Source organism: Pectinophora gossypiella, chromosome Z (genome assembly GCF_024362695.1).
Source record: "Pectinophora gossypiella chromosome Z, ilPecGoss1.1, whole genome shotgun sequence".
NCBI classification, from domain to species: Eukaryota; Metazoa; Arthropoda; class Insecta; order Lepidoptera; family Gelechiidae; genus Pectinophora; species Pectinophora gossypiella.
Window position 1 is genome coordinate 21623227 of NC_065433.1, and position 27582 is coordinate 21650808.

The 27582-nt window shown below is 36.8% G+C and overlaps 1 protein-coding gene across 2 annotated transcripts in view; it reads right to left on the minus strand.

The window, feature by feature from the left end:
* LOC126379976 (uncharacterized) overlaps positions 1-27582 on the minus strand; it is a 38049-nt gene that overhangs the window by 1695 nt on the left and 8772 nt on the right. For both annotated transcript variants that reach the window (XM_050029021.1, XM_050029020.1), the window contains exons 4-10: positions 19817-20061; positions 10149-10276; positions 7053-7147; positions 6467-6565; positions 6005-6066; positions 4391-4487; positions 159-376 (exon numbers count right to left, since the gene is read on the minus strand). In XM_050029021.1, the coding sequence (XP_049884978.1) occupies positions 159-376; positions 4391-4487; positions 6005-6066; positions 6467-6565; positions 7053-7147; positions 10149-10276; positions 19817-20061 (944 nt within the window). The remainder of the gene's footprint in view (positions 1-158; positions 377-4390; positions 4488-6004; positions 6067-6466; positions 6566-7052; positions 7148-10148; positions 10277-19816; positions 20062-27582) is intronic.

Consider the following 27582-nt stretch of genomic DNA (forward strand, 5'->3'; position numbering starts at 1 on the left):
GAATATTCGCATGCTGAGGTTTTGCTGTTTAAATCAATCATTATACTTGAATGCGCTGCGTTTGGCTAATGTGAATTTTCTTTTATCAAATGCGAATTTATTCAAATGTCATGTGCATTGACTAGACTTACGCGAACAGCGAACATTATATAACTTACCGGCAATCGCTATTGATCTCAAACGTGGAGAGGCAGATTGTGCACTTCTCCTCGGAGCAGTGTGCGGTGCGGATGTACGCGTGCCGGTAGGTGTTGTTCTCGATGACGGTGCGCGAGGCGCCGCGGGAAGCGGCGCGGCGGGCCTCCACCTCCGCAGTACGCACCATGGCCAACATCTGCGCCGCAGCGACCGCCACACGGGGGTCGAAAATTTGCGGCTAGAACAAATTGGAATTATGTATCACAACATACTTATTCCAACAAGTTTCAACAAATAAAGAAATTCTTAAGTACTTATACTCCATAGAGATATTTTTTTTATTGTATATTTTTTATTCGAAAAAATATGTATGTAATAAAAGATGCTTAAAATAATGGTCATTTATAATTTAAGCACATAATAACGGGTTCTTACCGCGTTTAAATGGGGATATGAGACTCCCGATATTTCGACACTGTTGCAAGTGCCATGATTCAAATTTAAATTCAAATTCAAAAATATCTTTATTCAGTAGGTAACACACACACTTTGAATCGTCAATTTTTACATAACGAACGTCTCATCCGCCTAAAACTACTGCAGCTTCTCACAACCTGTAAAGCCGGGGACAAGAAGCTGCAAGAAAAACCTCGGCACAGGGCCCTAGACGTTCTTTAAAAAAATAAAAATGAACATAAAATATTGATATACAATTGAGTAATTTAGCTGCCTAATATCAGTTCTCAGACAGTTAATCCCATGCATTCATATCTTGTAAATAATCACTAACTTTATAATAACCTTTTTTGGAAAGTTTTTGTTTAAGGTGATGTGTTTCAGTCAGCTAGGTAACGCTGCGTCAGTAGATGGCGTTACTTCTGCAGTTTTCGTATTTTTTCCATTTATTCGTTTAGTGTTGAGTTCTGACCCAGTGAAATGTTAGGTGGCGAAATCTTACATACATTATCTTTAAGTTAAGCTACAATTTTGAAGTATTTACTGAAGATATCATATTGAAACATTGCATCAAAAGTTGGTGTCATTTCAATTTGTGTACAAACACGAAGCTGTCACACACACATGCGAACTAGGTTAGCTATTAAAAGAGATGCATAATTTGAAGTCTACTTCTAACTTCTAAATGGCGCATTTGGTAAAGCAGTAGCCGCCATTCTTAAGGTTCACGGTTCAAACCCAACTGCATGTTTTAATTGTTTTTACTTTTTGTATTTTTTTTTACAATTGAATTTGGCGAACCCGTCTATTTGTTACGGAATTTTCAAAAAGTATCACTTTTACCAATAATATTATAATTAAGTATACAATAATTTACTTTGCACTAAAGTACCTTCCGTAATTTCCGTATTTTTTATTTTGTAAAATTCTAACAGGCATTAATCGCATCAGTGAACATGCGGCTAACTAAAAAACTACTGAACGGATTTTCATACGGTTTTCACCAATGAGTAGAGTGATTCATGGGCGTGCTTTAGGGTTTATAATTTATACAAGTATTTTTTTTTTGTATAAAATGGTTCAAAAATGATGATGAATGTCAAACATAATTATTGTTACAAATATAGCCGACTTGGAGCTTTCGGCGAAAACGCTGCCTGAGCCCATTGAGATATTGTTTTTTCCTGTTTGTGCAAAGTATTTGTTATGTTATGTTATATAACAAAACAACGTTCCTTTTTTGTAGGTATACCGAAAAGTCCACAATATGTCATAATAATTATATTGTGTATAAAGAATTGTGTATATGTATTGTATGATTTTACAAATAACGATCACAGTACAGTAATAATAAGGTAGATTTTTCCTAAATTGCGTAGGTTCAAACTTTGTCGCATCGCGTTTGAAAGATGTAATAGCGCTTCAGGACGTCCCGCAAGCACGGCGCTGATGTCGCAGTATTCGCATATAATTATTATGACTTGTCATTTAGTTCCAATAAAATCCGCGGGACTTCATACGTATGTCAGTGACAGCTGGTGATAGCATGCGGGACACTTAGCACCTAATCGAATTCTATGTTGTTTTCGCTCCCAGTCCAGACGACTCACAGCGCATTTCTGGACATATATTTACGCGTGGTGTTTATTGTTAGGTTAGTTAGTTCAGGTTAGGACGTCTTTTTATAACGAGGACGTTAAAAAAAGACGAGGCTGGGACGTATTGAAGTAGTATTTCCATATATACGCGGCCTGAAATGGGCTGTTTCGGGGACCTGAACTGGTTGCTGTCGAACTTATTATCACGTTTTCTTGATTAAAATTCATAAATAAGTCAAATAGAAAAAAGAAAAAAGATTTTATTTAGTTTTAGATCTGTCATGATGTCTGTGATGTTTGTTTATTATACATAAGAATTTCAAAATTTATCTTATTTTTTTTCCCAAAGGGCAAGGCAAAGGCAAACTATGCCCATACAGCCATGTCTTGTGTTTTTTTTTTTCTTGATGATGATTAATGAAATGATGAAACCTAAGCCCCCACCCTCGGAGCAGACTCCTACTCCGAACCCCAAACGAAGTAAGCGGCTTGTTGGCGCAAAGCGAAAATAGATAGGTACACTTTGTTTATTGAATATTCCGATTTAATAATACTATCGGGAATGTTTTCCGACTAATGTGATCATTAACCACAAAACACCACTTCGTATTGATTATTTAGATTATTCAATGAAGAAAGCAACCTTCCCGTTCCCGGTCCCACCAAAAAGTCCGCGGCAAAGAGAATACAAATAAATCTGTATGTTGGATGGAAAAACAATTAATTATAAATGACTACTATTTAGGCCGGCAAATGCAAACAACTTCTTTTTTGATTTGGTTTTCCCCGAAGGGTAAGGCAAAGGGAACTATGCCCATACAGCCATTTCATTTTATGTATTGATTTTTTATTATAATATATGTCCTCTTTTAAAACACGGTATTTACCCATTATTTAAAAATGTTTAAATAATATACGTTATTACAAAAATATTTTTCCAATATTCCTTTTCTCAGATTGTAGTATTTTTAGATTTTTATTTATATTTATTCTCTTCATACAAAATCTCTTTATAAATTGTCACTGACATTCTATTACACTTGTCAAGTAGTCAAAGCCTTTAGAAAAAAAAAAACTATCACGCACACAAACTAACATTGACACCTCTACACGCTCAGCAAATACACTGTAATCTGCACCACTACAAATGTAGAATTGATCAAAATTGAGGGTCTGAAATATGGTACTTCTCGTATTCGGACCCTAAATTTTTGTTAGTTTGCGAAAATAATACACCAAAATATTACTATTTATCGGTTTTATAACAATATTCCTCTATCCGTTTTCCTGTAGCACTGCATCAACTTTTGTATGGAAAACGAATCACCTTAACTACTGTCTTAAAGCAGTTGAAAGGCAAATTTTGAATGTCAATGGGAATCTTATTGTAAAAACGTATACATTGCCCCTTAAAAGATTTAGTGATCACGCGATGACTGATGAGATTGGAGTGGAGTAGGTAGATCCATAATTTTCTACGGGCAGACATATCTGTCTACCCTCTTTCTTTGCCGCTTGTTTATGTTTTTGATATCGGAATGTTCGGAACCATCTGAACTCGCACGAAACTCACTACGACAAACCGCACTCACTGTGTCCTCACGTTTTTTCACCACATTAGGCCGTTCCAAGCTTTTTACAATACCTACTACTGGATTCCACATGCTCGATAATTTGAACCCGTCTTCCCTGTTGAAATTTTTATGTTTTCTGATTTCAATAGCCTCTTTTACGAGTCTGGGGATGTAATGACGTTCTGTCGATAATATTTGTGGATTGTTAAACTCGATCCAGTGGTTAGGGCCCGACTCCAGTACGTGCTCAGGTATAACAGATTTCTGCACGTCGTTTTTCTTCATGGCACTAATATGTTCTTTAATCCGGCAAGAAATAGACCGTTTTGTTTGTCTGATGTACGAACTACCGCAACTACAGTCTATTTTTTTTGCCCGTAGAAAATTATGGATCTACCTACTCCACTCCAATCTCATCAGTCATCCCGTGATCATGGCACTTGCAACAGTGTCGAAATATCGGGAGTCTCATATCCCCATTTAAACGCGGTAAGAACCCGTTATTATGTGCTTTAATTATGATAATAACCGCGTAAACTTAAAACAATGGTCATTTATATAAAAACTGAAAACTTTCGGATAGTGTTATCGTTTTCTTGAGTACTTAAAGATTATTAATCTTACCACCCATCTACTAGGCTGGATGGAAATATGCAGGTGTGGCGCCGGCGGTTGCATCTGCAGATGATTATGCATGTGATGATGAATGTGTTGGCCTTCACTGAAACAATAAATATCAACAATCGTACTTGTTCGCACTGTAGCACCAAATCTGCATTTTCAGTACCCTCCAGAAACATCCCACGGATCGATAGTCAACAAAGATCCCTCAGAGACATTTAGTGATGATAATAATTGAATTGGGTAGTTTCCTAGGTCAATGATAAATTATGAAATTCCGATTCTAAATAAAGACAGATCTACAAGTGACAAAAAAGTTTTCTTTTTTCTATTTAACTTATTTATGAATTTTAATAAAGTAAAATGTAATGATAAGTGTGACACTGTCACGTTTTTCTATGACGTCACAGGTTGATTTTTCATACAAATTAGTGTATTGGCCACAGATTTAACGTCTAGTAAAAAGTAACTGATTTGACTAGTTTGAAACTACCCAATTATAACATAAGCCAAAACCATAGAATAAGGAATAATACTACGTCCAAACATGAATTAGTAATCATTTTGTAATACTTAATGAACGTTAGGATCATACTGAGCTATACGCATAAATCGAGGTTGTGTGGAAGGAAATTACATTAGAATTATATGTTTCATAAAAGCGCTTACGTGAGTTTCACTATAAGGCGACGATAATTTTTTTGTTATACTTTTATATAACTTTTATTATATAACAGTATAAGAAACACCATTATGTTAAGACTATTGACACATCGGTATTTTTGTTCTAAAAATGGCAATACTATTTAATGTTGTCTTTAAATGTCCTTTAGTTAAAGGGCCGTTTGAAGGAGTATTCAACATTTTGTGCAACGTCTTTAACTTTGATGAGCTCATTAGCGTTAATGACCAATTAACTAATGTCGAAATTAAAGAAACCTTTCTGCAACTGGCTGTCACACTGTCTCACACCTCGTTTATCCAGTAACTGATGAAAATTGATTATTATAGAAACGAATTATTACCCTTATATCTTATATATTGTTCTTTGCTCAGCGATTTAATTTATGTAATTTGGGGTAGACTTGTGTTGGCAATTTCAAAAAAGTAACGTCACGTCACTTTTTAAGAGAAAAATGTTTTGGCGGGCGTTCCGTCTGGGACTACGAAGAAAAACAAGTGAAGACGATTATTGTCGAGAGAAGGAAAAACTGAAAGATAGTTGGTGTATTCTTTAGTATATTAGTATTTCTTATTATAACGTCCAACAAGGTCAAAAATTGAGCGGTACTTTTAGAAATAATAGAACTGCACTAGTGGGTTTCCGTAATAAGAATGATATTTGTGCTACTTAACATTTACTGATTAAAACTGGGCATGTTAAGTATACTTACGTTTTATTGTAGAGTTTGCTAACAACTGTAAGTTTTTGTTGACCATCAAAGACGCGTGCTATATAATACATATTCAGTTGGGTATTAACATCATACTCACCACATCCATTTCCAGTCTTACCTGTGCTTAATAATGCCGAGACGAATATGTGTTATCACGCTTTATACATTCGTAATTATATAGAAAAATTTTCAAATTTAAAATAATAAAGTCTGTACTCACATCATCATCGGAGCGGGGGCCAGGCCTATTGGTAGTCCCATATCTCGCTGATCATCAGAATACTGTAACAGAAACGGAATAGTTAGCTATTTTTAAGATAAACCAGTATCAAGACTGCTTAATTGAGCGAGGTACGCAGCCTAAAACTTCTACATCTATTTACATTATTTCATAACTACTAAGAAAGACGAGTTATTTTATAAAAAAAGAAGAGACAAGTGAAAGTGGATCCTAAAAATATTTCACTCGGAGCTAGATGACTCTTAGTTCCTAATAAAAAATATACATACATACATAAACTCACGCCTATTTCCCACCGGGGTAAGCAGAGACTAATAAAAAATATAAGACGTGCATAATTGAGGGGTATTCTTCTCTTCTATCGTGTGGATTGTGAGGTGGATTACCAACCTCATCAATCATTGAGGGGTTAATATAGGTGAATAAAAGATGAATACACACAGCCAGCATGGAGGAAGCAGGGGCAACGGCGTAGGCGTTTTGGTATTGTGCGTTCTCGGGAAACGGCATCTCTGGCATCATATTACGGCGCTGCACCTCCTGTTTAACACACACTGCTTCAATACACGTGTACAAATAATATAATATAATCCATTTTAAATGAGAAAAATTTAAAAGCTTCATGTCATTAAATAAGTAATGTAAAGTAAGTTACAAGGTGCAAGCTTCGCCAGGGAGAATAATATACACTGCCCTGGTATATGACCCACAATAAACATAAAACAAACACTGCTGGAGCAGGCCACCTGTCAAAACAACCGGAGCGTAGTCCACCACGCTGCTCCAGTGCGAGCTTTTTTCGCTGCACAAAGTACGGAATAGTCTCAATTTTCTGGACAAAGGACAGTCGCACCACTACCACAATGCTATTACTCTTATGATTTCGATGGCATTCAGATCCTTTTAGCTCCGTATTTTGCCACCCGGACAACATTTTCGGCAGCATTCATAAGCTCCTCATGCGTACAGGCTTTTTGAACGAATTGCACCCTCATTGGACTTGAGCTGCGAGTGTGCTACTACTTACAAGCATGTGTTGCTGCCGCTGCCACAAGCGTTCGTGGACCAGGTACGGCGGCGCGATGGACATCCCGACGTCGCGACGGCGGTCCGGCATTGGCACTGAAACAAATCATACGAATTCACGTCACACAATATCCAATTCTCTTCAATACCCACTTTCAAATAACAGAGACAAATCCAGTGCCTACCGAACTATCGGTTTCGTTACAGAAGACCGCCGAAACTACGACCGAAACCGAAACTATGTCTAAAAACTGAGAAGGATGACGAGTAGAGTAGACCTTGCTCATACGTCCCTAGGTTATTTATAGAGAATTTATAATAAATACATAAGATCACGTCCATTTCTCATCGGGGTAGGTTGATACCACTGAATAGCACGTTCTACGATCTAGGCACAGCACTTTCGCATCTACTCTCGCTGCAGTAGAATAACCTCCTTGAGCTGTCCTTTCTTTAAAACATTCTGAATTTGAATATATTATGATAAGTTATGTATTAGAGAATAAGTTATATATTATGTTTTGAATTAGAGAGTCAGTTTCGACAGAAATCTTGTTTCGGTCGGACAATAGATGCGGGACTGAAGCCTACGAATAAATGACAATGGGCACATTTGTATGAAACTTGGTCCAAGAACCTCCACTGATGAGACTTATATGTAATGAAAGCTTATACTTTCCCTATTATTCTGGCAAAGTTCTATCAGATTCTGTCCCGGGATTCTTTTTCTACAGCCATGTTTGCCCTGGCTAAAAATGTGATAAAATACAGTGGGGGACTAAAATCGACTCAAGATTTGTTGCTCAGTATCTAAATCTACATAGCCAGGACAAACACGGCCGTAGAAAAAGAATCCCGGGACAGAATCTGATAGTTGCCAGAATCATAGGGAAAGTATAAGCTTTCATTACATATAAGTCTCATCAGTGGAGGTTCTTGGACCAGTTTCGCCCATTCTCCTTTATTATTTATTCGTAGACTAAAGCAAAACTTTATTTGATTGAATGAAGATTTCATTTCTATAATAAACTAAATATCCGCCTACAACTCCGCCCGCGCTTAATTTTTCATTTCAGAAGATTTTTCTTTCTATTTAGTACTTCAAAACTTAAAATAACGTAACACAAGCTCACAACTACTTACATGGGGTTGAATTGCCTTAAAATGAAGTTTCGGTTTCGGCCGAAACTGGAACTGACACCGTAGAGTCAGTTTCGACAGAAATCCTGTTTCGGTCGGACAATAGATGCGGGACTGAAGCCTACGAATAAATTTATTATTTATTCGTAGACTAAAGCAAAACTTTATTTGAAACCGCGCTGCGCCGCGAAAATTACAAACATTCCCGTCTCAAAACGAGCGCGTATTTTGCCCCATGAACAATTTTCGACACTATTTCCCACATGCAACAATGAAATAAATAGTTAAAAACTGAAGCTTTTTTTGTTGATCTCTATTTCAAATTATCTGCGTATACATGTAGAAATATTTTTGGAACTTCAGTGTAGGTAGGTCTCTAATATACGAATACTCACTGGTTCACTGCTTCTGATTTTTAAAGAAAACACAATCATGCAGTGTACGTAGATTGAGGATAACTAATTTATTCAGAAACACGCCGATAACACACATGTACTTCGTATGACTTATCAGATTTTATATTTAATTTGGACTGTGAAGTGACACACTTCTCGGTGCGATTGCCATAGTTTTCCAATTACTTTAAGAAATACAAAGGCGTGCGTTGCACTCGGAAAAGTCAGTTTCAGCCCGGTGATTAATTTAGAACATTTTTGGAAACTATCTGTCCGTCAGGTTTTGTTCCACCTACGGAATAGTAGAGAGAGGTTGGAAGGGCCAAGTGAGCGCGAAACGCGTGCCATACTTTGCTCTCCACTTGTTCGCAAACTTTACGACCCACGGAGCTCCGCGATAGGATATTAAAACCAATGAATCGTTGGATGTTTCATGTCATTGTTTTTCTTTTTTTTTATTCTCTTTTTTGTGTGTTGTTTTTTTGTGATGTGTAATTTGAATAATGACATGGTAAATCATTTTATTATTATTTCATAATTAATGTACTTAATGATTGACATTTAAATTATCAATTTTATTTTATTTTACTATTTGCATGTTATAATTTAAATAACTAAAAATGTAGACCAAATGTTAAATGCTGACCATCTGCAAACTGTAACACCATTTTTATTGCGAATAAATGATTATGAATTGTGAAGATCGTCTTGTGCATTATAACCTGCAGGGCAAGAAATCAAAAATCCTGTCCCTATCGGCTATTTATCAAAAAAATACTTGTGTAAGTATGCAGTATTTTACGAAAAGTAGTGATAAAATTGCAGCCTGTCACATAAAATATACGTTGTCGGTAAAGCGGCTATGGAATTTGAGAAGCAAAGCTATCGTAGTTATTTGTTTGCAGGAGTAGTACTAAAAGAGAGCGGGGTTGAACGGCGACAGTTGGTCTCATACAAAATGCGCGTTGGGGCCTTTCAAACCTCTTTCTTCTATTCCGTGGTTCCACCTACGAGCCATGCGGTATAGGCATGTGCCGAACAGATTTATCACCTTTAGTAAAAACAACATAAGCTCCTTTTTGAAAAATCACATTCTGATTTTATTTTTGTTAACAAAATTACACAATAGACAAGCTAGTTTCAATCCTGGCAAAAACCCAGAATTAAATTAACTGAAAGAAATCGAGGTTTTGTTGAAGAAAATACCATCAAAATGTGATTTTTCAATTCTTCTTCTATTGTGTCGGTTGTGAGGTGAATTACCAACCTCATCAACCCTGGTGTCAGGGTTATTATTGAGCCGCCAAAGGCTCATGTAACGGCTACATACTTACATCAGTAAGTAGTAACCGGGACCAACAGCTTAACGTGCCAGCCAATCAGGTGATCAGCCTGTAATGTCCTAATCAAACTGATTGATTTGATATGATGTGATTTTTGTGATATGTCCCCACCGGGATTCGAACCCAGGACCTCCGGATCGTGAGCCGCTCAACCACTGAACCACGGAGGTCGTTGTTTTTTTTTTTTCAATATGACTGAATATATATATGGGTACTCACGATGTGCATGCTGTGGCACGTGGGGATGCGCGTGCGCGTGCTGGTGGTGCACGTGGTGCGGGTTGTGGGGGTGAGCAGCGCAGCAGCAGCCGCCGCGGCTCACCATCATGCAGCCGCCCATGCGGACCCTGCAACCAATCTTACGTTATAATACCGCCGCACCAATGAATCATTACCATATCATTAGCAACAGATAAGGCGGGTTAATAAGCCCACATCAATTAATTTAAAAAAGCAATATTGCATTTGATATTTGCGCATATAAAAGTGCGCAACGGCAACAAATATCAAATAGCAATATTGCTTTTTAGGTAAATTCAATGTGATTTTAACCCCCCTTTATTTTTCTCAGGTGTGTTCTCGGGGGCTAAAAAGGCAACATCGAAGCAATTCATCTAAAAAGCAATATTGCAATTTGATATTTCTTTGCATTGCGAACTTACTTTTGTATGCGTAAATGACAAATAGCAATATTACTTATGTAGATGAATTGCTTCGATCTGGCTATATTAAACCCCCTATTTGTTTCCTGTATTACATAATATAATCTATAAGGAAGAGCGGTGCTTCCCAACGACAGGCTTCCATTAGCTCAAAGGGAGACTACGACATCGGGGGAAAACATTTTGAAGAATAAGCAGCAAATATTAATGTTCACCAATGTAACGCCGACTATATCTATCCAACATCAATAACATAACTGTGGAAATAAGACGAAGCAGCGCAGTATAAAAATAAATGGAAATTATCGCTTAGCAAATAAAACTTCTCGACGCTTAATAATTACTCAAAATTCTTTATTCGCATTAAGTAGGGTTTTACAGATGTTAAGTTTATTATGAAGTCGCTTTTAGCTTATTTAGCTTATAGTGTATATAGTATCACGCAATAAATGACAATTCTAATTCTAACACATTTTCATTAATGTTATCAAATTAATTCATTTTATTTTCTAATTATGTGACCTATGTGAGAATGAATTCTTTAACTGAATAAATTCATAATCTTCAATTCATATCTCTCACGACTATCGTGACAAACACCTTCAGCTCCTTAAAATCCATTGCCAGATACCTAGCCCTACCTTTACATAAGATAAACAACCTATATACGTCCCACTGCTGGGCACAGGCCTCCATTCCATTGATTTACCACTACCGTAGATACAGTGTTTGATACAAAAAAGCGGTTAGCTATACATTCGTACTTCATTCAATAAAATCGTGTCAAATTAAGAAGTACGCATCGTCTGCATGGAATCTGCTACCTGAGTGTATCAGGCGGGCACCATCGCTGGAGTCATTTAAAGGACAAGTAAAGGCGCACTTTGTGAACTCTGGCTCCTCCTCTTTTATGTAAACCATCCTTCCTTTTTCCATAGTGTTATTATATGTATGTATAATTATTTAGTTGTGTATAATAGTCATATATATATATATATAGTTTATATATTTATGTATAGTTTATATATTTATGTATAATATATATATGTAGTTAAATGTACTTATTTTATGTAGGTTGTTCTTTTAATTATTTATTTTGTTAGAATGCACTAACCCGCTATTATTATACTTGTACAAAATTTTCCTGTACCCAAAGGTTGCCTGGAAGAAATTGCTGCATGAGCAATAAGGCCGCCTGTTGTGCTTTTCTGTATATGTTGTCCTTATCTCTGTATTTTGTGTCCATTGTGCTCAATAAAGTATTTTATTTATCTATTTATCTATCTATCGTCTTATTACTGCGACTCTGATTGACCGGGAGTACTTGTTTTAGTGTATTTTAAACTAAAATAATAATTTTAGTGGGTGTTACTGCAAAATTAAAATGTTTATACTATGATAACATGCACAATGTCATTACCACGCACTTGCCCGTGTTCGGCGCCTAATCGCGCACTAAGATAAAGTACTGTCAACATCGCTATATTAACAGTAACTTTGCGTCCCACTTTTTGAGCGCTGATGTTCAATCTACTGTAGTAAATCTATGCTCCCTTCACTAAACCGGTGGGGTTATGGAGTTTACCACGCTGCTCCATTGCGGGTTCGTGGATGTATTTTAGGGCTTATATCCGAGACCAATGCCCTCTTTAGCCGATCACATCCGGTAACTTTTCAGTAAGCACACGCGATCAAATTTTATCAAAATCAGTTCAGTAGCTTTCGCTTGTAACAAGCACACATAAATCCTCACTTCCAGTTTATATTAGAAACAGAGTGTAGAAATATAAAGTATAAAAACGTATAAGTAGATAACTCACACAACCCACACAGAAGAAACTCCACGACCGTGTATAAGTACCTAGTCTCCTCTGACCAAGACTTATCGTAAAAGCAACAAGTGTCTGACACTTGTAGCGCCAGACACACACATACAGTCACGTCGCCATAAGCAAGTCTCAAGACTATCAAATCAAGTTATACCCCAGAGAGTTACACCTACAAATTATACAATACTTCATTAAAATAAAATTCATAACTGTACAATATACAATTATCAATACAGCCTTTGTCAATTAGTGAATTAAATTATTGGAAATTCGCATAACATTCACCAAGTTATTGGAATTTAAATTCACAAGCAAAATAATATATTCAGTGGGTATTTATTGTAATGAATCAACGACAATGGGAGAATAAACGACAATATACAGTGTGTTAGTGACATCGTAACGAAAACTTTGAGGGGTGATTGAGGCCATGATTCTGAGTTGATATCAAGTGGAATTTTCCGTCGTAAAAGTATGGAACTGAAAATAATTTTAGAAAACACAAAAATTTTCATGAATATTCAGACTGAAAATTCCACTTGATATCAACTCAGAATCATGGTCTGAATCATCCCCCTGAGTATTCGTTACGATGTCACTAACACCCTGTATATTTTTTATTTTCACTCTGTCTTTGTTCATCCAGCTCTTCTAACATGCGCAACGTGATAAAATTTATCGATGGAGTCGATAACTTTTGTCGTGTCATCCTCGATTAAATTACCGTCACGATATAAACGTTTATCACGTCGAGAATTGTATTTGGCAACACGCATACATACTTTGCATGTTGAATCCTTTGTAAAATCCACGTCAATTTAAACTAAAAGACTGTAATCCAAGCTCATTTTTTCTCATTAATAGATAAAAAGTAACAGTACTCGTATGTAATTATGGACATATTACGTAGACGTGTCAAAAGTCCACAGAATCTGATAAAAAATTTGGTGCCATGTTAGCGTTCGAGATGGTGGTATTTTGACAGAACGACATGACATTTTTTGGTTTTTTATGTTAGCACCAGTCCACAAAACGACATATATCGTCTAAATCGATAAAGTTACCGTGACAAAATTTTATCAAGTTGCGCATGTTATGCCGGGCTAACATGCGCAACAAAACGGCATTAAATATTATCAAATAATATTCTGTACCCGCGATATCCTTCCCTGTAACCTTCGTATGGAGTATAGCCCTCTATGGATGTGAAACTTGGACACTGACACAGAAGGACAGAGAGAGACTCGAGGCCTTTGAAATGTGGTGTTGGAGGAGGATGGAAAGAATAAGTTGGACAGAAAGGGTTACAAATGAGGAAGTGCTAGTAAGAGTAAGGGAAAAGAGACAAATACTGAGAATTATTGAGGACAGAAGAGGCAAGATGATTGGACACCTAATAAGACACGACGAATTCATTAAAAACATCATAGAAGGAAAGCTAGAAGGAAAGAGAGGAAGGGGAAGACCAAGAAGAGCTTACATGGAACAGATTAAAGAAAAGGTTAACGTCGTGTCTTATAGGGAAGTCAAGGAATTGGCCTTTGATAGACTGGAATGGAAAATGCTACACCGACAAGAGCGTGGCTCTTAAATTGATGATGATGGTGACCCGCGATATAAGTATCAGTTAATAGGTATTATAAAACAAAGGAAATACAACCCCCCCCCCCCGCGCTTTGACTGTCAGGGGCCTGTTTCATAAAACTTACAATTGTAAATTACAACGACAATTCGGTGTTCATTACGTAGCTAATATGAAACTGCAAAATATTCGTGATCACACACTCCACAATGTACATCAAATTGTCATTGTAATTTACAATTGTAAGTTTTATTAAACAGGCCCCTGTTCGCGGCAAAATTAAAAACTACTGAACGGATACAGTTTTCTTTTCACCAATGGATAGATTGATTCAAGAAGATGGTTTAAGTGTTTAATTCGTTAATATTTTGTACAAATTGGTTTACCCTCCGATTGATTGAGGGGAAGCCTGTGCAGGGGACGTATATACATATAGAGTATTGATGTTATGTTTATAAATTGGTTTACATATAACGATAAATGTTAAACGTGTAGGAAAAAATCAAACCGACCGAATCGAAAACACTGTATAGTGGTATTGTTTCTATTCTATAGGTCTAAAGAAAAGTCCGCTATGGCATATGTCTATCTTTTAAGAATAAGATTTAATGTGATACTTGAAAAGCTGTTTAGTCGGATACGATATTAATTCTTATAAAAAATACGTTAGTTGCCAACCTCAAGTATTTCATTAACATTATAATTGCCCTTTACACCACATAATTTAAATCAATTTCTTAAGAGTTATCGCTAAATTGAAACTATCGCGCAACAAATGAAATCATGCGGTCCGACACTACACGCAAGGTTTATTTTTGTCATAAATGCATAAACTCACGCCAGTAATCACCAGTGGACAGAGTTACAAGTAATCAGTAGACAACTTGCAGCCACTTAGGTTACGAAGTCCTTTAACTCTACGTGTTTTTGCACCCAGTCCAGTAAATACGAATTTTTATGTGACTTAATTTCGTTTCGTAATGTTATATACTTGATTAATTGTAGATTTGCCTCGGATGGCATTCACTACTTGGCCGCTCATAGAGCTTCCACCCGGTACAAAATTTGGAGGCTGATGGTTACTAGGTGGGCGCAAAACACGGTTCAGAACGTCATCTGAGAGGATTATATTTGAACGAAATATAGCTTAAGTAATCGAGTCGTCACCGTGTCGTATACTTATTACGTACTTCAAACGTCGATACTTTTCGTTACTCTCCTTAAGCGGGATGTTCCGTGGTTCGCGATGCGCCACTCTTTATAGAAACAGTAAGGAGACAAAATATTTAATCAATAGGTACCTGTTCATTGCAACAAGGAAATAAGCCTCTATAATCTCCATCTTGGGTGCGAACCAACACGCGTCTATCACCTCTTTAGCTTCACATTGAACTATACGTATACCTATAACTTTCCATGACTAACGCCCATACCAAATCGGAATATTATTCAATACAAGGACTTTGGTAGACGAAGAAATTGTTATTTTTTGACGTGGCTTGGAATAGTAGGCATTAGCTCCTTGGCCGGACAAATGGGCAGCGCTGAAGGCACTCGCCCGGGAAGAAATTACCGTACACATTTATTAAGTACGTATTTACCGTATCGTAAAATTTCATTCAATAGTGCTGGAATAAACCATCTAAATTAACGTTTACGTCGTATTACTGCATGTTTGTACGGACTTTTAGCCGTAATACATTGACGTAACACCAAATGCATTCTAGTGTCATAATTAATGTTAAACCTAGGTTAAACCGGACAATCTATTTCATATTACTAACCCTATATGAGATGTGTAGTTCTAAATAAATAAATATTTCTTAACAACTATTACAATATAAAATGCATTTAATTCCTTTTCATTTCATAAATTTAAATAAAGTTAAATATAAATATCAAAAAAGCTTTTGAAAAGCATACAGCATTTCAGGTGAAAATGACGTTCTGAAAAGCTCCTGAAAATTATCAGTATTTCAGCTGAAAATTAATATCTGCAATACTCCTAAATAGCATCAGTTGCCTGAAATTCATTTGCAGGAATGTCAAATCAAATTCACATTAATTTTGCATGATTGAAATTAAATCCGACCACAAGCCCTATCAAAGCTCCCTGGGTACCTAGAATGTATTGGGCATACAATTATTTTCCATTACAATTTTCCCTATAATTGCATTCAGACTATTTCAGACTCTTCGATAACAGCGAACAGTCCACAAGTTATTACAAGTACAGCGGATTTAGCATTAGCAAAAGCTGATTTCTCACAATATTGCCGTAAATTCTCGAATAATAGGAAGCGTTAATATACTGATATACAAATAGGGATAGGAATCAAACTTATGACTTGTTAAGTATAGTAGTTTAGACTTTGATTATTGTTTATTACTTAGAAGATTGTTTACGCAAGCCACTTAAAACAGGACCTATTAATTAATCTATTTGTATGTAGTAGTTATGTTTATTTATAGTTTTGTGTTGTTTATAGTGTGTGTTAGTTTTTCAAGAATTTCATAACAAACAAATGATTAAGGATTTTTTACGAAAAAAAACATTTTTTAAATAGTTAATTATCCTTCTAGGAACGTTGCCTCCCCGGGCTATGTACTAGCCACCTCCTTTACGTCAAGAGCGTTCCGTGAAGACATCCTACGCATATTGAAGTATAAAATATTTTCACCATAATTCCATGCCCAAACATGGCAATGCTAAGCGAACTAGGACATAAATCACCTCTCGTAGAATTTGCATCAACTTCAATAACAGACCAAACTAATTAACAATATTATGTCTTAATAACTTGCTTTGACTCGCTGATTAGTTTTCCAAGGAATTGTCCCTTCACAATTAAAGTGACTAAAGCTAGAATCAAAGGATATTCAGTTTCGTGTTCGGGCTAACAGTTGCATTGTTGCATTGTCAGGCTTCATTTACAATATTTAATCTACATAAGCAATAAATACAATGATTTTACACGAATTTCAAGAACTACACAACGCTATGTCATATCTGGTATATTATCTTTAGCGTACATTGACCAAATTAGCGATGTCCTTAGAAAAGGTCTAGATACGGTCTACTCTGAACCGACGTGCATGTATGATACGATTGATGAATGTGGAAGAAGCAAAAGAAGTGTGTCAGGATTGAAGCAAATGGAATTCAATAGTCTCTGCTTAGTACGCCAGTGGGAAATAGGCGTGAGTTTAGACACCTTAGTAGGATCGGCTATTTATCAAAAAAAAAAAAAATACTTTTGTATGCTGTATATTATGAGAAGTAATGATAAAATTTCTGTTTATCGCATAAAATAAACATATCGTACATATAAATGTCATATATAAAGTGGCTATGGAATTTGAGAAGCAGTAGAGCTATCTTAATTATCTATTTTCAGGAGCATTAGTAAAAGAGAGTGCGGTTGAACCGGCGACAGCGGTTCTGCTTAACGATCCCTCCGGAGCACGGATCATATTACTCTTACTTTCGGACAATCAGGTGATCAGCCTAAGCTAATCAAGCTGTGGAACGCCACGGAGGCCTTTATTTCGGAGATAAAAACTATGTTCATCCAAATAGGTTAAGCGGTTTGCATCGTGAAAAGGTAACAGACAGACAGAGTTACTTTCGAGTTTATTATGTTAGAGTTGAAAATTGCAGGAGTCCAGAGTCGCAGCAGATGGTGTTAATCTTTTCACAGGACACAAAGGCAAACAAAGAAAAACGTGTATACACGCGCATTGCGCACAAGAACACCCGAACTCAAACATAGCAAATCGTCTCAGCAGCCATTACCGTCAGAAATCGAAACTTACTTTAATAAAACAGTTCTCCCAACATACAGAACATACAGGTTGAATCGCCACGATCATTTTTGATGGAGACAGTGTTCGATGTTCGCTAGTGTGCACATGCAAACAAAGCCGTTCGCGTAAGTCTCATATAACGCAACAAATTCGCTCGGCCATGTGTATTCGCTCAGTCAGCTAGATGGTCAGAGGCGGTTTAAATATTGACAGCGCCCTAGGCTAGCACCTGAACGGCACCCCCTGGCGGTCATACGCAACATGCACAATCCTTCGCATCGCAAAACACTTAACTTTCGCTACTTGCCTACTTCATTTTTACATAACAGTTGGGTAGTTTCCTAGGTCAAGATAAACTATAAAATTCTGATTACTAAACATAGACAGATCTAAAGGTGACAATAAAAGTCTTCTTTTTTCTGTTTAACTTATTTATGAAATTTAATAAATAAAAATGTAAATGACATTTTATCACGTTTTTCCATGACGTCTTAGGTTGCTTTTTCATACAAATTAAATAGTAATTTCGCGTTTTGACGTTTAGTAAAAAGTAACTGATTTGACTATTTGGAAACTACCCTATTAAGTAGAAAAAACATTAACTAGTTAATGAAGAAAGTTACTTCATTCGGCGGTAGTTACATCTTTGTCGCTCAGACTCCCGCGCAACCTTAGCGACGTGCAATCCACCTACCTATTCTCACAGTCGCGATGATAATGTTACTTTTATGTTACAGGACACGTTACCAAAACAATATATAGTGCTTGTAGGTAAATAATTTATTGTTATAGTAAGAAATTGAAATATATAAATAACAAATAAAAAACAGCACCCTAAAATAGGTATAAACAAAGCATTTGAGTTATGTAAACATAATTAAATAATATTATAAAAATAAAAAATCGGTCGATATTGATTATTTTACTGCTACTTTTTCAATCACTTCCTCTGTGTGCCTGACTTGAGCTTAAGTAAATAAAATTACAACCAGCACTCGGGTTCGTAGAAGATACCGTTGAGCTGGTGGTACGCTAATAGAAATATGACGCAATGAAAATACCTAGGGAAGACTGCAAAATTAATCCTAGGTTCCTAGAAATTACTCCTGCTTTTGATGCTCTACGCTGGTTTAATATAAGAAAAGAAAGAACCCAACCAAGAGCGTGTCGGCTCACGCTCAGTAAAGGGTTTTCCAAACTATCTTGCTCCAAGTACATTATTATAAGTTGGTCAACTATTACTCGTTAATCTGTAAAGCCTAATCAACTGTGGTAATTTCCCTTTTAACTCCGTTATGTAGGTATACCATTGGCTTGATTTGTTTTCAGTTATATAAAAACAACATTTAGTTAACAGGGAAGACAAATTCGACTCCAAAAATGTTCATATCAAAGCTTGATGCAAGCAGAGCCCGAAAAACGAGACAAGTGGGCGGGATCGCATGTTCGTTTGCAGTTTCATTAAAAATCCCGCTTATTGTGCTTTCCCCGCTATGAGTGCTCTAGTGGACAGCAAGAATTATGCTTAATATTTCGGAAACAGAAAACTAGTTTTCCTTAAACACATCTGCAATATTTTTGAACGATCTATCCTATGACACCCCTTATCGGATAGACGCGAGAAAAAGAAAACCCCTTTATGTGTAGGCCGCACGGAGCATAAAAATGTTTTTCAAGATTAGAATGACATGACGAAACTATAAAGTCTCCACGTTGACTACACTAAAGAATCCTAGTGGTTTTTTTTATCAATAAAAGATGTCTATGAACAGTGAAGTGAAGAACACACAGGATTTTTTATTTGTATACATTCATAAACTCACGCTTATTCCCGTTAGGGTAGACAGAGCTGCCTACCCTTGTACCAATTGTAGTAAGTAGTACGATTCTGACACGCCACTTTCGCTTCTTCCGCTGTCATCAAAGTCGTCATGCAGGCCTGGACCTTTTTTAAAACATCCTGAATACAGTGATAGTAAGGAGTGAAAAATCAAATATGGTACTCACGATCTGGCCCGCAGAAGATGAGCGTGAGCGGCGTTGTGCGACATGCCGTTGTGCTGGTGGACGGTTGCGTTGTGCATCGCAGGGTTGTGCTGTAAAGGGGGCGGGTGCTGGAAGAGCGGCGGGTCGGGCAGCAGCGGCGGCTGGTAGCGCGGGGACTCCCATGCCGGCTCCGGCGACAGCGCGCGGGCCTCGTCTTCCGACCCGCCTATCTCCTCGGGAGACTCCGTCAAGTCGATCACTTCACGCTGCAAAATGCATTCCACTTAACATCCACAGCCCAACACAAAAACATCCTAGCCCTACATCTAATCACAATCTGAGCGTTCCTTAGGACACGTCTCCACTTACCAGGTAAGATTGTGGTCAAGTGCAAACCCGGTAGTAATTTAAAAAACGAGAGTATGACACTTACATATGTCTCCGCGACGGTATCTCCATTTGAAAAATGTGTAACAATTATTGTAATTTTATGCTCCATGTTATAGACGCAAGAGAGAAGCAGAGTTAGCTAACTAGGAAGCCAACAGTAGGCTAGTCCCGGGTTCTCCCGACGCTCTTACACGCGAGCGAGCGCTGCCAGATCTGGCGGCTGTATGGGACTTCCTCTCGCGAACACTACCTGTCTAGGTTTACCTATATTGATTTTAAATGTAGTGATGCGCCCTTTATCACAACTATTTGTTTTACAATTTAATATTGTAAAATACGAGAACAGTAGTTTCAGGACCACAATTAAAGGAAGTCCTTGTCCTAAAAGCAAAATTTTATGTCGTCCTATACATAAGTATAACTTATTTATTTATACTCTTTTCTTCTATCTATTGTAGGTTGTGAGACTAAAATCAGCCAAAGTTACTATTAAGCCGCCCGACATGGCTCATGTAACTTAAGTAAATAGAGATCGAAGAATCGACTGCTTAACGTGCCCTCTGAAGCACGGATCACCTTACTTTCGGAAAATCGGATTATCACCCTGCAATGTCTTAACCAAATTAGGGACCACAAATTGATTTTTATGATAAGTATGTCCCCACCGGGAATGACGGACTTATTATTATGTTTTTCTTGATTAAAATTCATAAATAAGTTAAATAGATAAAAGATAATGTTTTTCGTCAGTTTTAGAGCTGTCTTTATTTAGTTAACAGAATTTCATAATTTATCGTGAACCTAGTACACGATCCAATTGTTATATCTTAGTTAGACTGAAAACACTTTTTAATTTCCCGCTGCATCCCCATCACCAACACAGTCTACGATAATTGCATTACGTTACCAACGCAGATAGCAGGTAGGCAGAGGGCCTGAGCAGGCGTGATAAACATATTCAGCAATATCAATCTGCCAAACTCCGGTGATATAACCGCCATTTTGAAATTTTATCACCCATGCGAGTGTTTTTGACGGATCACTTGGCCGGATAAATTGGGAGCACTAAGACAGAGGGCCCTTACTCGGTACAAAATTCAGGACAAGTTGTCGCGAGCTGATTGGGCGGTGTGGAGCAGAATCGAAAAAACCTTTAGAAGGAGCTAAACACTTGCGTATATGTATGCTTGAAACACGCATGCTTATTTCTTGTATCATAATAGAAGATATTCTATTTTCAAATGTAAACTACTTTATCAACCTCATTTTTAAGCACGATGACATTTGCGCCAAAATGGCAGGCAGGACCAATGGCTTAATGTCGAAATTTCATATTGTAAGATAAAAACTGCATGTTTGGACTTACTTACAAGAGTTTAAATGACTCGCGTAAAAAGAAAAAAATTTTAAATACAAAGTTGTTGCAGTTTTACCTAAAAGGGTACCTACAACTATTTCTAACACCTTAGGTTTTTTTTTGACGCGCATATTGCGAATGCAAATACGAATATTCGTAACATCACTAATACCTAGTAAATACATGCAACAAGTACCGCTGTAATGGGCTCGATTTAACAGTTGTTGTCACTTTGAGGTGACGTTCAAATAATTTATTTATGTCAGTCAATAACATCGAACTACACGGGCCTCCGCTCTAAGGTCATTAGCGATAAATATAAGCAAAATAACGACATAGTAACCATCACCCAGGCTACAAACTGCAGAATATAGAATCATAATTTTGAGACTTTTTAGACGCTGGTAAAATGTTAGAGCCGATTCACACTGAGCGATTTACCAGCCTACCGTCGACGCCTCGTGTACACTGCTTTCAAGTCATTACAGCGCTGCTGTCACGAGGTCTACTGACTGAGAGATCATCGCTAACAATTCCTAGAAGCTATAAATTGTCGAAACCATATAACATAGGCTATATAAAAGTAGGTACGCAAATAGTTGATTCTCATAACTGTTAAAAATATTTTATATATCGTAGGGGCAAACCCCTTTTCAGTTTTAAAATTAAAAATAGAAGTATAAAACAGTTATAACTTTCTCATTTATTGTCCGATTAAGACGATTTTTGGAAAAGATCTTATAAGAATTTCAATTATGCAAAAAAAATAACGACAAACTATTTTTCTCAATTGGGAAGCGCATGTTCCGCGTGTACCGGACTTGCACCAACGAGTTACTTAAAGACGGCGCGCAGGTACGGCTCGCCCATGGATGTACCTCTGACTATCCCAATTGGTACATAGTTGGATAATCCCGAAAATCCCGAGATTGACGTAAATGAAAAAGGTCCGTGATCCTAGGATTGATATCTCTATTTATAACGGAACATACTTTGGGTGAATCAACATACGACATTTAAATAACATCGTGTTCAGGAATTTTAGATAATACTAGCTTTTGCCCGCGACTTCGTCCGCGTGGAAGGATTTTTCCCGCTAATTCCCGTTCCCGTGGGAATTTCGGGAATTCCTTTCTTAGTGCACCTCTACGGTACCTAAGCTACGTCCCTTCCAAATTTCAAGTGCCTACGTTTAGCCGTTTAGGCTGTGAATTGATATGTCAGTCCGTCAGTTTCTCCTTTTATATATTTATATATACAATCTCATAGTCCACCAGTTTTGAGACTTACTACAAAGTAAGAACGCCTATAAATTAGTTTTTTTTAAGAGGTATCTATTTTTAGAAAAAAAAAATACTAATAGATGTAGAAATAAAACCTACAGTGTTCTTACGACACTATGTAGACCTAATTAGAGAATAAAGTTTTGTAGTCCTTCGAGGACTTTGTTGGCTGGACGTTACGAAACAAGTTGGTTTTTATGAAAATAACTGGAAAAAAATATATAAGACTTCACTGGAAGGGCAAAAATACGTACAAATAGCCTAAAATAGCAGTCCATGTTACCTATGTACCTATTGCTAGACACAGAAATTTTAAAAACAATGTAATCTTACTTTGACGTCACCTAAATTGGATAAATGGGTAAAAGTTATGATAAAAAAGTGATCCTATAAAGGTTCCGTTTTTCCTTTTGAGCGTTATACTAAAAAAGAAATAGATACGTTTTCTCGAAACAGCCTTTTAGCGCATACATAATTTTGCCTTTCCAGAGTCGATGTATATTATATATTTTTAATATTATACACATTCAAAAAAAATACTGACTTTATTTTCTATCATCCCGCCGCACATTATCAATAATTGCTAGTGTCAATAATTACATACATACATTTCCGTAACAGTATATCACCCCCGTTTACTTGTAGTCTCCTTGAGTAATGTTTTAATACGAAATCTACATCGTATTTTTAAATAAGTGAATATGGTAAAGTTCCTTATTTAAATACTTTTAAAATCGTGTCGTGTCGTGAGAATCGCAATATTTATTACTACTACACACACAGAAGGACGTACATTGAACAAATTGGAGATGTCCTTAGAAAAGGTTTAGTAGGATCTACTCTGAACCGGCGTGCATGTATGAAACGATTGATGAACGTGGAGGAAGCAAGAGAAATGTGTCAGAATTCCATAGTCTCTGCTTACCCCGGTGGGTAAAGGTGTGAGTTTATGTATGTAAAATCGTCCGAAATGTGTGTCCGACAGACTGACTATCAACGCACAGGCACAGCCGAAATTATTAAATCTGTTAGAGGGCAACGGAACATTATTATTTTATGACGTAGGTACAACCTACGTCTTCGGAAATGTATGTAGGTAATTATTGACACTACCAATTATTGACAATGTGCGACGGGATAACGATAAAAACATCCGCTAAGAAAGGTTAAGTTTTGGTCAACTTTAAGTGGGAAATGAAAGAGAAAGAAAGTGGGAATTGTATTGTTGTTGTCTTTTTTCTCAAAAGATAGAAACTTTTTTAAGGATTAATTTTAAGCTAGATTAGGTAAGGTGGCCGGGGCGGCAGATGTAATGGGTACGTGCAGACGCGCGTAATTAGCAATACCTGCAGTCATAGCTCGTAACACGTATTGTAGCCCACTTTAGAACCCTGTCGCATTAACATATTTGACATTTATTGAGGCATACAGTTCAATTTGTCAAAAAAGTTAATGTGACATAGTGCTAAAGTGCATACACGTTATGCTCGTGAGCAGTGTATGTATGTATATACGTGTGTGTGAGCGTATATACAAAGTCAAACCTATAACCCGGGTGGGGAGGACAGAGTCCCAAACCATCATAGTAGACAATCGCATCCACTTTTAAAAATGTGACGAACCCCATGTAGACAGGTTATCAACCTGTCGCTCAAATTAATACTTAGTACGTTATTTTACGTTACTAATTTCATTTCATTTCGTAATGGCCGGTGCACTGAAATTCACCCCAATCCGAAATGTTTTCATAAACCATAGGGTGACACAAACAATACCGGTATTACCGGGACAATAGTCAGTAGTAAATTAATTGTATTTCTGTTTATTGTGCAGGGAACGGATTCACTAGCAATGCACATATATTCCCGTGGCTACACTTGCTCCCCAACAAAATAGCATTATTATTTATTTATAAGGGATATTTATCCAAGACTAATTATTTATTAGCCTAACTGTGGCCTAAGGGTGCCTAAGGGTGGTATTAAAAAACTAATCTCAGCTTGGAGACTGCCCTCAAGATCCTGTCAAAGTGACAGTTCTTATACAAAACAGGGACTTGAGCAAGATCTTGAGGGCAGTCTCAGCTGAGAGTAATTTATTAATACCACCCTAACTTGCCCTGCAGTCTCTCCAGCCTTTATCAACTATACCTATTTAAAAAATGTTGTTCCGTACCTTTTTTTTCACACATCCTATTGTAGATTTGCCGCATATGACATTAAGTATTTCATCGTCAATTGAGGACAAATAATAATTTAGGATTTACTACTACCTAGCATTGCGCCCGCGATTCTCCGCGGTCCGCGTTAAGTTTTCTGGAATAATAGTATTTTCTGGACAATGTTCTTAATTTTTCTTTCTTTACAAATTCAAGAATAACTAGGGTTTAACTAAATAGGGATTAACTTTTATTTAATAAATAGATAGATAAACAATACAGGGTGTTAGTGACACCGTAACAAATGCTGAGGGGGATGATTCAGACCATGATTCTGAGTTAATATCAAGTGAAAATATTCGCCGGAAAATTCATGACATTTTTGTTTTTGTAAATTATTTTCAATTCTTTTGCGATGGAAAATTCCACTTGATATTAACTCAAAATAATAAACTGAATCACCCTCCAATATTCGTTACGATGTCAGTTACACCAACAAGCCACCAAGAAGTACGTACAGGTAGCCATACTAGTGCGTGTGGGTGTTAGTGGCACCGAAATGAAATACTGAGTTCTCTTGGTATCAACTCAGAATCATGGTCTGAATCATCCCTCAAAGTTTTCGTTACGATGTCACTAACACCCGTTTGCTTTTCCGCGCCGCGCCACTTGACGCGGTCCCTGAACGCGGCCTTAGGAGATGAATGAACGGTGTAATATCAACTCTATATTACGGACTCTTTTATTTGTTTCATAAATGTTCTCCTAGGTCTACCCCTTCTTCTCTTCCCTTCAATTTTCCTTCTATAATGTTTGTTATAAATGAATCGTAAAGGTGCAGGTCGTGTCGTATCGGGAGGTGAAGGTTTTGGCGGGAAGAGAAGAATGGCGATTACTCTACCTTCAAGTTTAGATAAATATACCACCGAATTTTTAACCTATGATAATAACACTATGAAATTTTCAACTGGCTATCTATTGCAGTTCATTAGATACTGCGCTTTAAAATTAGGATAGACAGACGGACAGCGTAGGCTTAGTAATAGGGTCCTGTTACGGTAGGTTCTACGAAGAAGAGACCAAAATTTAATATTTCCAATTATGCGCTGTTTCTGTGATAGACCAATGGCAGAGTATTGATTTGCGCAAGTGAATATCTGGAAATAGTTGGAAGCGTATACAAATGCACTGGTGCTCTTAATTGAGTAAAATTAATATTAATTATTTGTTTATTGGTATGAAGATCGAACTACCTTGAGTTATTTTGCAGTATCTATCTTTTTGATTACTTTGTTTTATTGGAGTGCATGCAAACTTTACTTAAATGTACATATTTATTCAATTATAAACTATTTACAGCAAAAAGCGGTAACATACTTAATTTCAAACGACGACAATATCATATTGGGCAAAAAACAGAACTTTGTCGAAATTAATTTATTCAATTAATTAATTAAAGACACGGAATAAATAATTGTCCCGGAATAAATACTAAAGTTCTGAAAGAAGTACTAACCGATATAACACATAAAAGCATTAGTAATTAAGGTTCTAGGTCTATGTTTGTAAGTAGTTTGAAGACAATGAGGGAACCTGAGCTGAAAGGACTCGAGCGTAATTTGATGTAAATTAACATTGCAATTAACAGTGTTGATGGGTTTGGTAATCCACCTCACAACCCACATGATAGAAGAGAAGAAGACCAATGTAATATCAAAATTTAGGAAGCGAGGAGTGGAAATCTGTTATTCGAGCTCTACATCCCAATAGGGGATAATAATGTTTATATTGGTTGATACCTAATTTATTAAAATCGGATAGGTAATTTAGGAGTTACAGTAAAACATCCTTAAATCCATACTAATATTAAAAATGAGAAAGAGTGTTTGTGTGTCTGTCTGTTTGTTTGTCCGTCTGACGACAAAACGGAGCGACGAATTGACGTCATTTTTTAAGTGGACATAGCTGAAAGGATGGAGTCACATAGGCTCCTTTTTGTCTGTTTCTAACCCCCCGCTTCGCTAAAATGGGGGTTGGAAGTTTGTATGGAGCATTCCGCAAATTCCCATGTAGAACCTACTACTAGATTCCGGTAGACTGATACTGATGCACTATATTTCTGAAACATGTTTATTGTATATGAACTTTATGTGTTCTCTATCTGCACGTAAGTGCGAGCATGGTATAAGGAGACCGGGTAGCTCAAAACTGACAGCTAGCATTTCAAGGTTAGCCCAGCTGACGTCATCCGACCCTACGTTGCCATTTCGTAAAAAATAAATTACCCTCGTCCATTGTTTTTAATTTCCTTTGCAAATAAATTTTGTACTTTTAATAAAAGATGCACGTACAGTTTTAATGATTTTTGTATATGTAATTTTCAATAATAAAATTTACGTCCTTGGAATGTTGGAGATACCAATCGAATGGTAACACTTACGTCTTCAATGGGCTATGGCGGTTTGTCATAGGATTGATCATACCCATGAGTGCGAGAACGATTGATTGACATTGATTTAACTGCTTTGTGTGTTTAGCTTTGCTGCCAACTAATCGATTATGGATCCCTAAATAATGTAAACATCGACATGCCCTATCG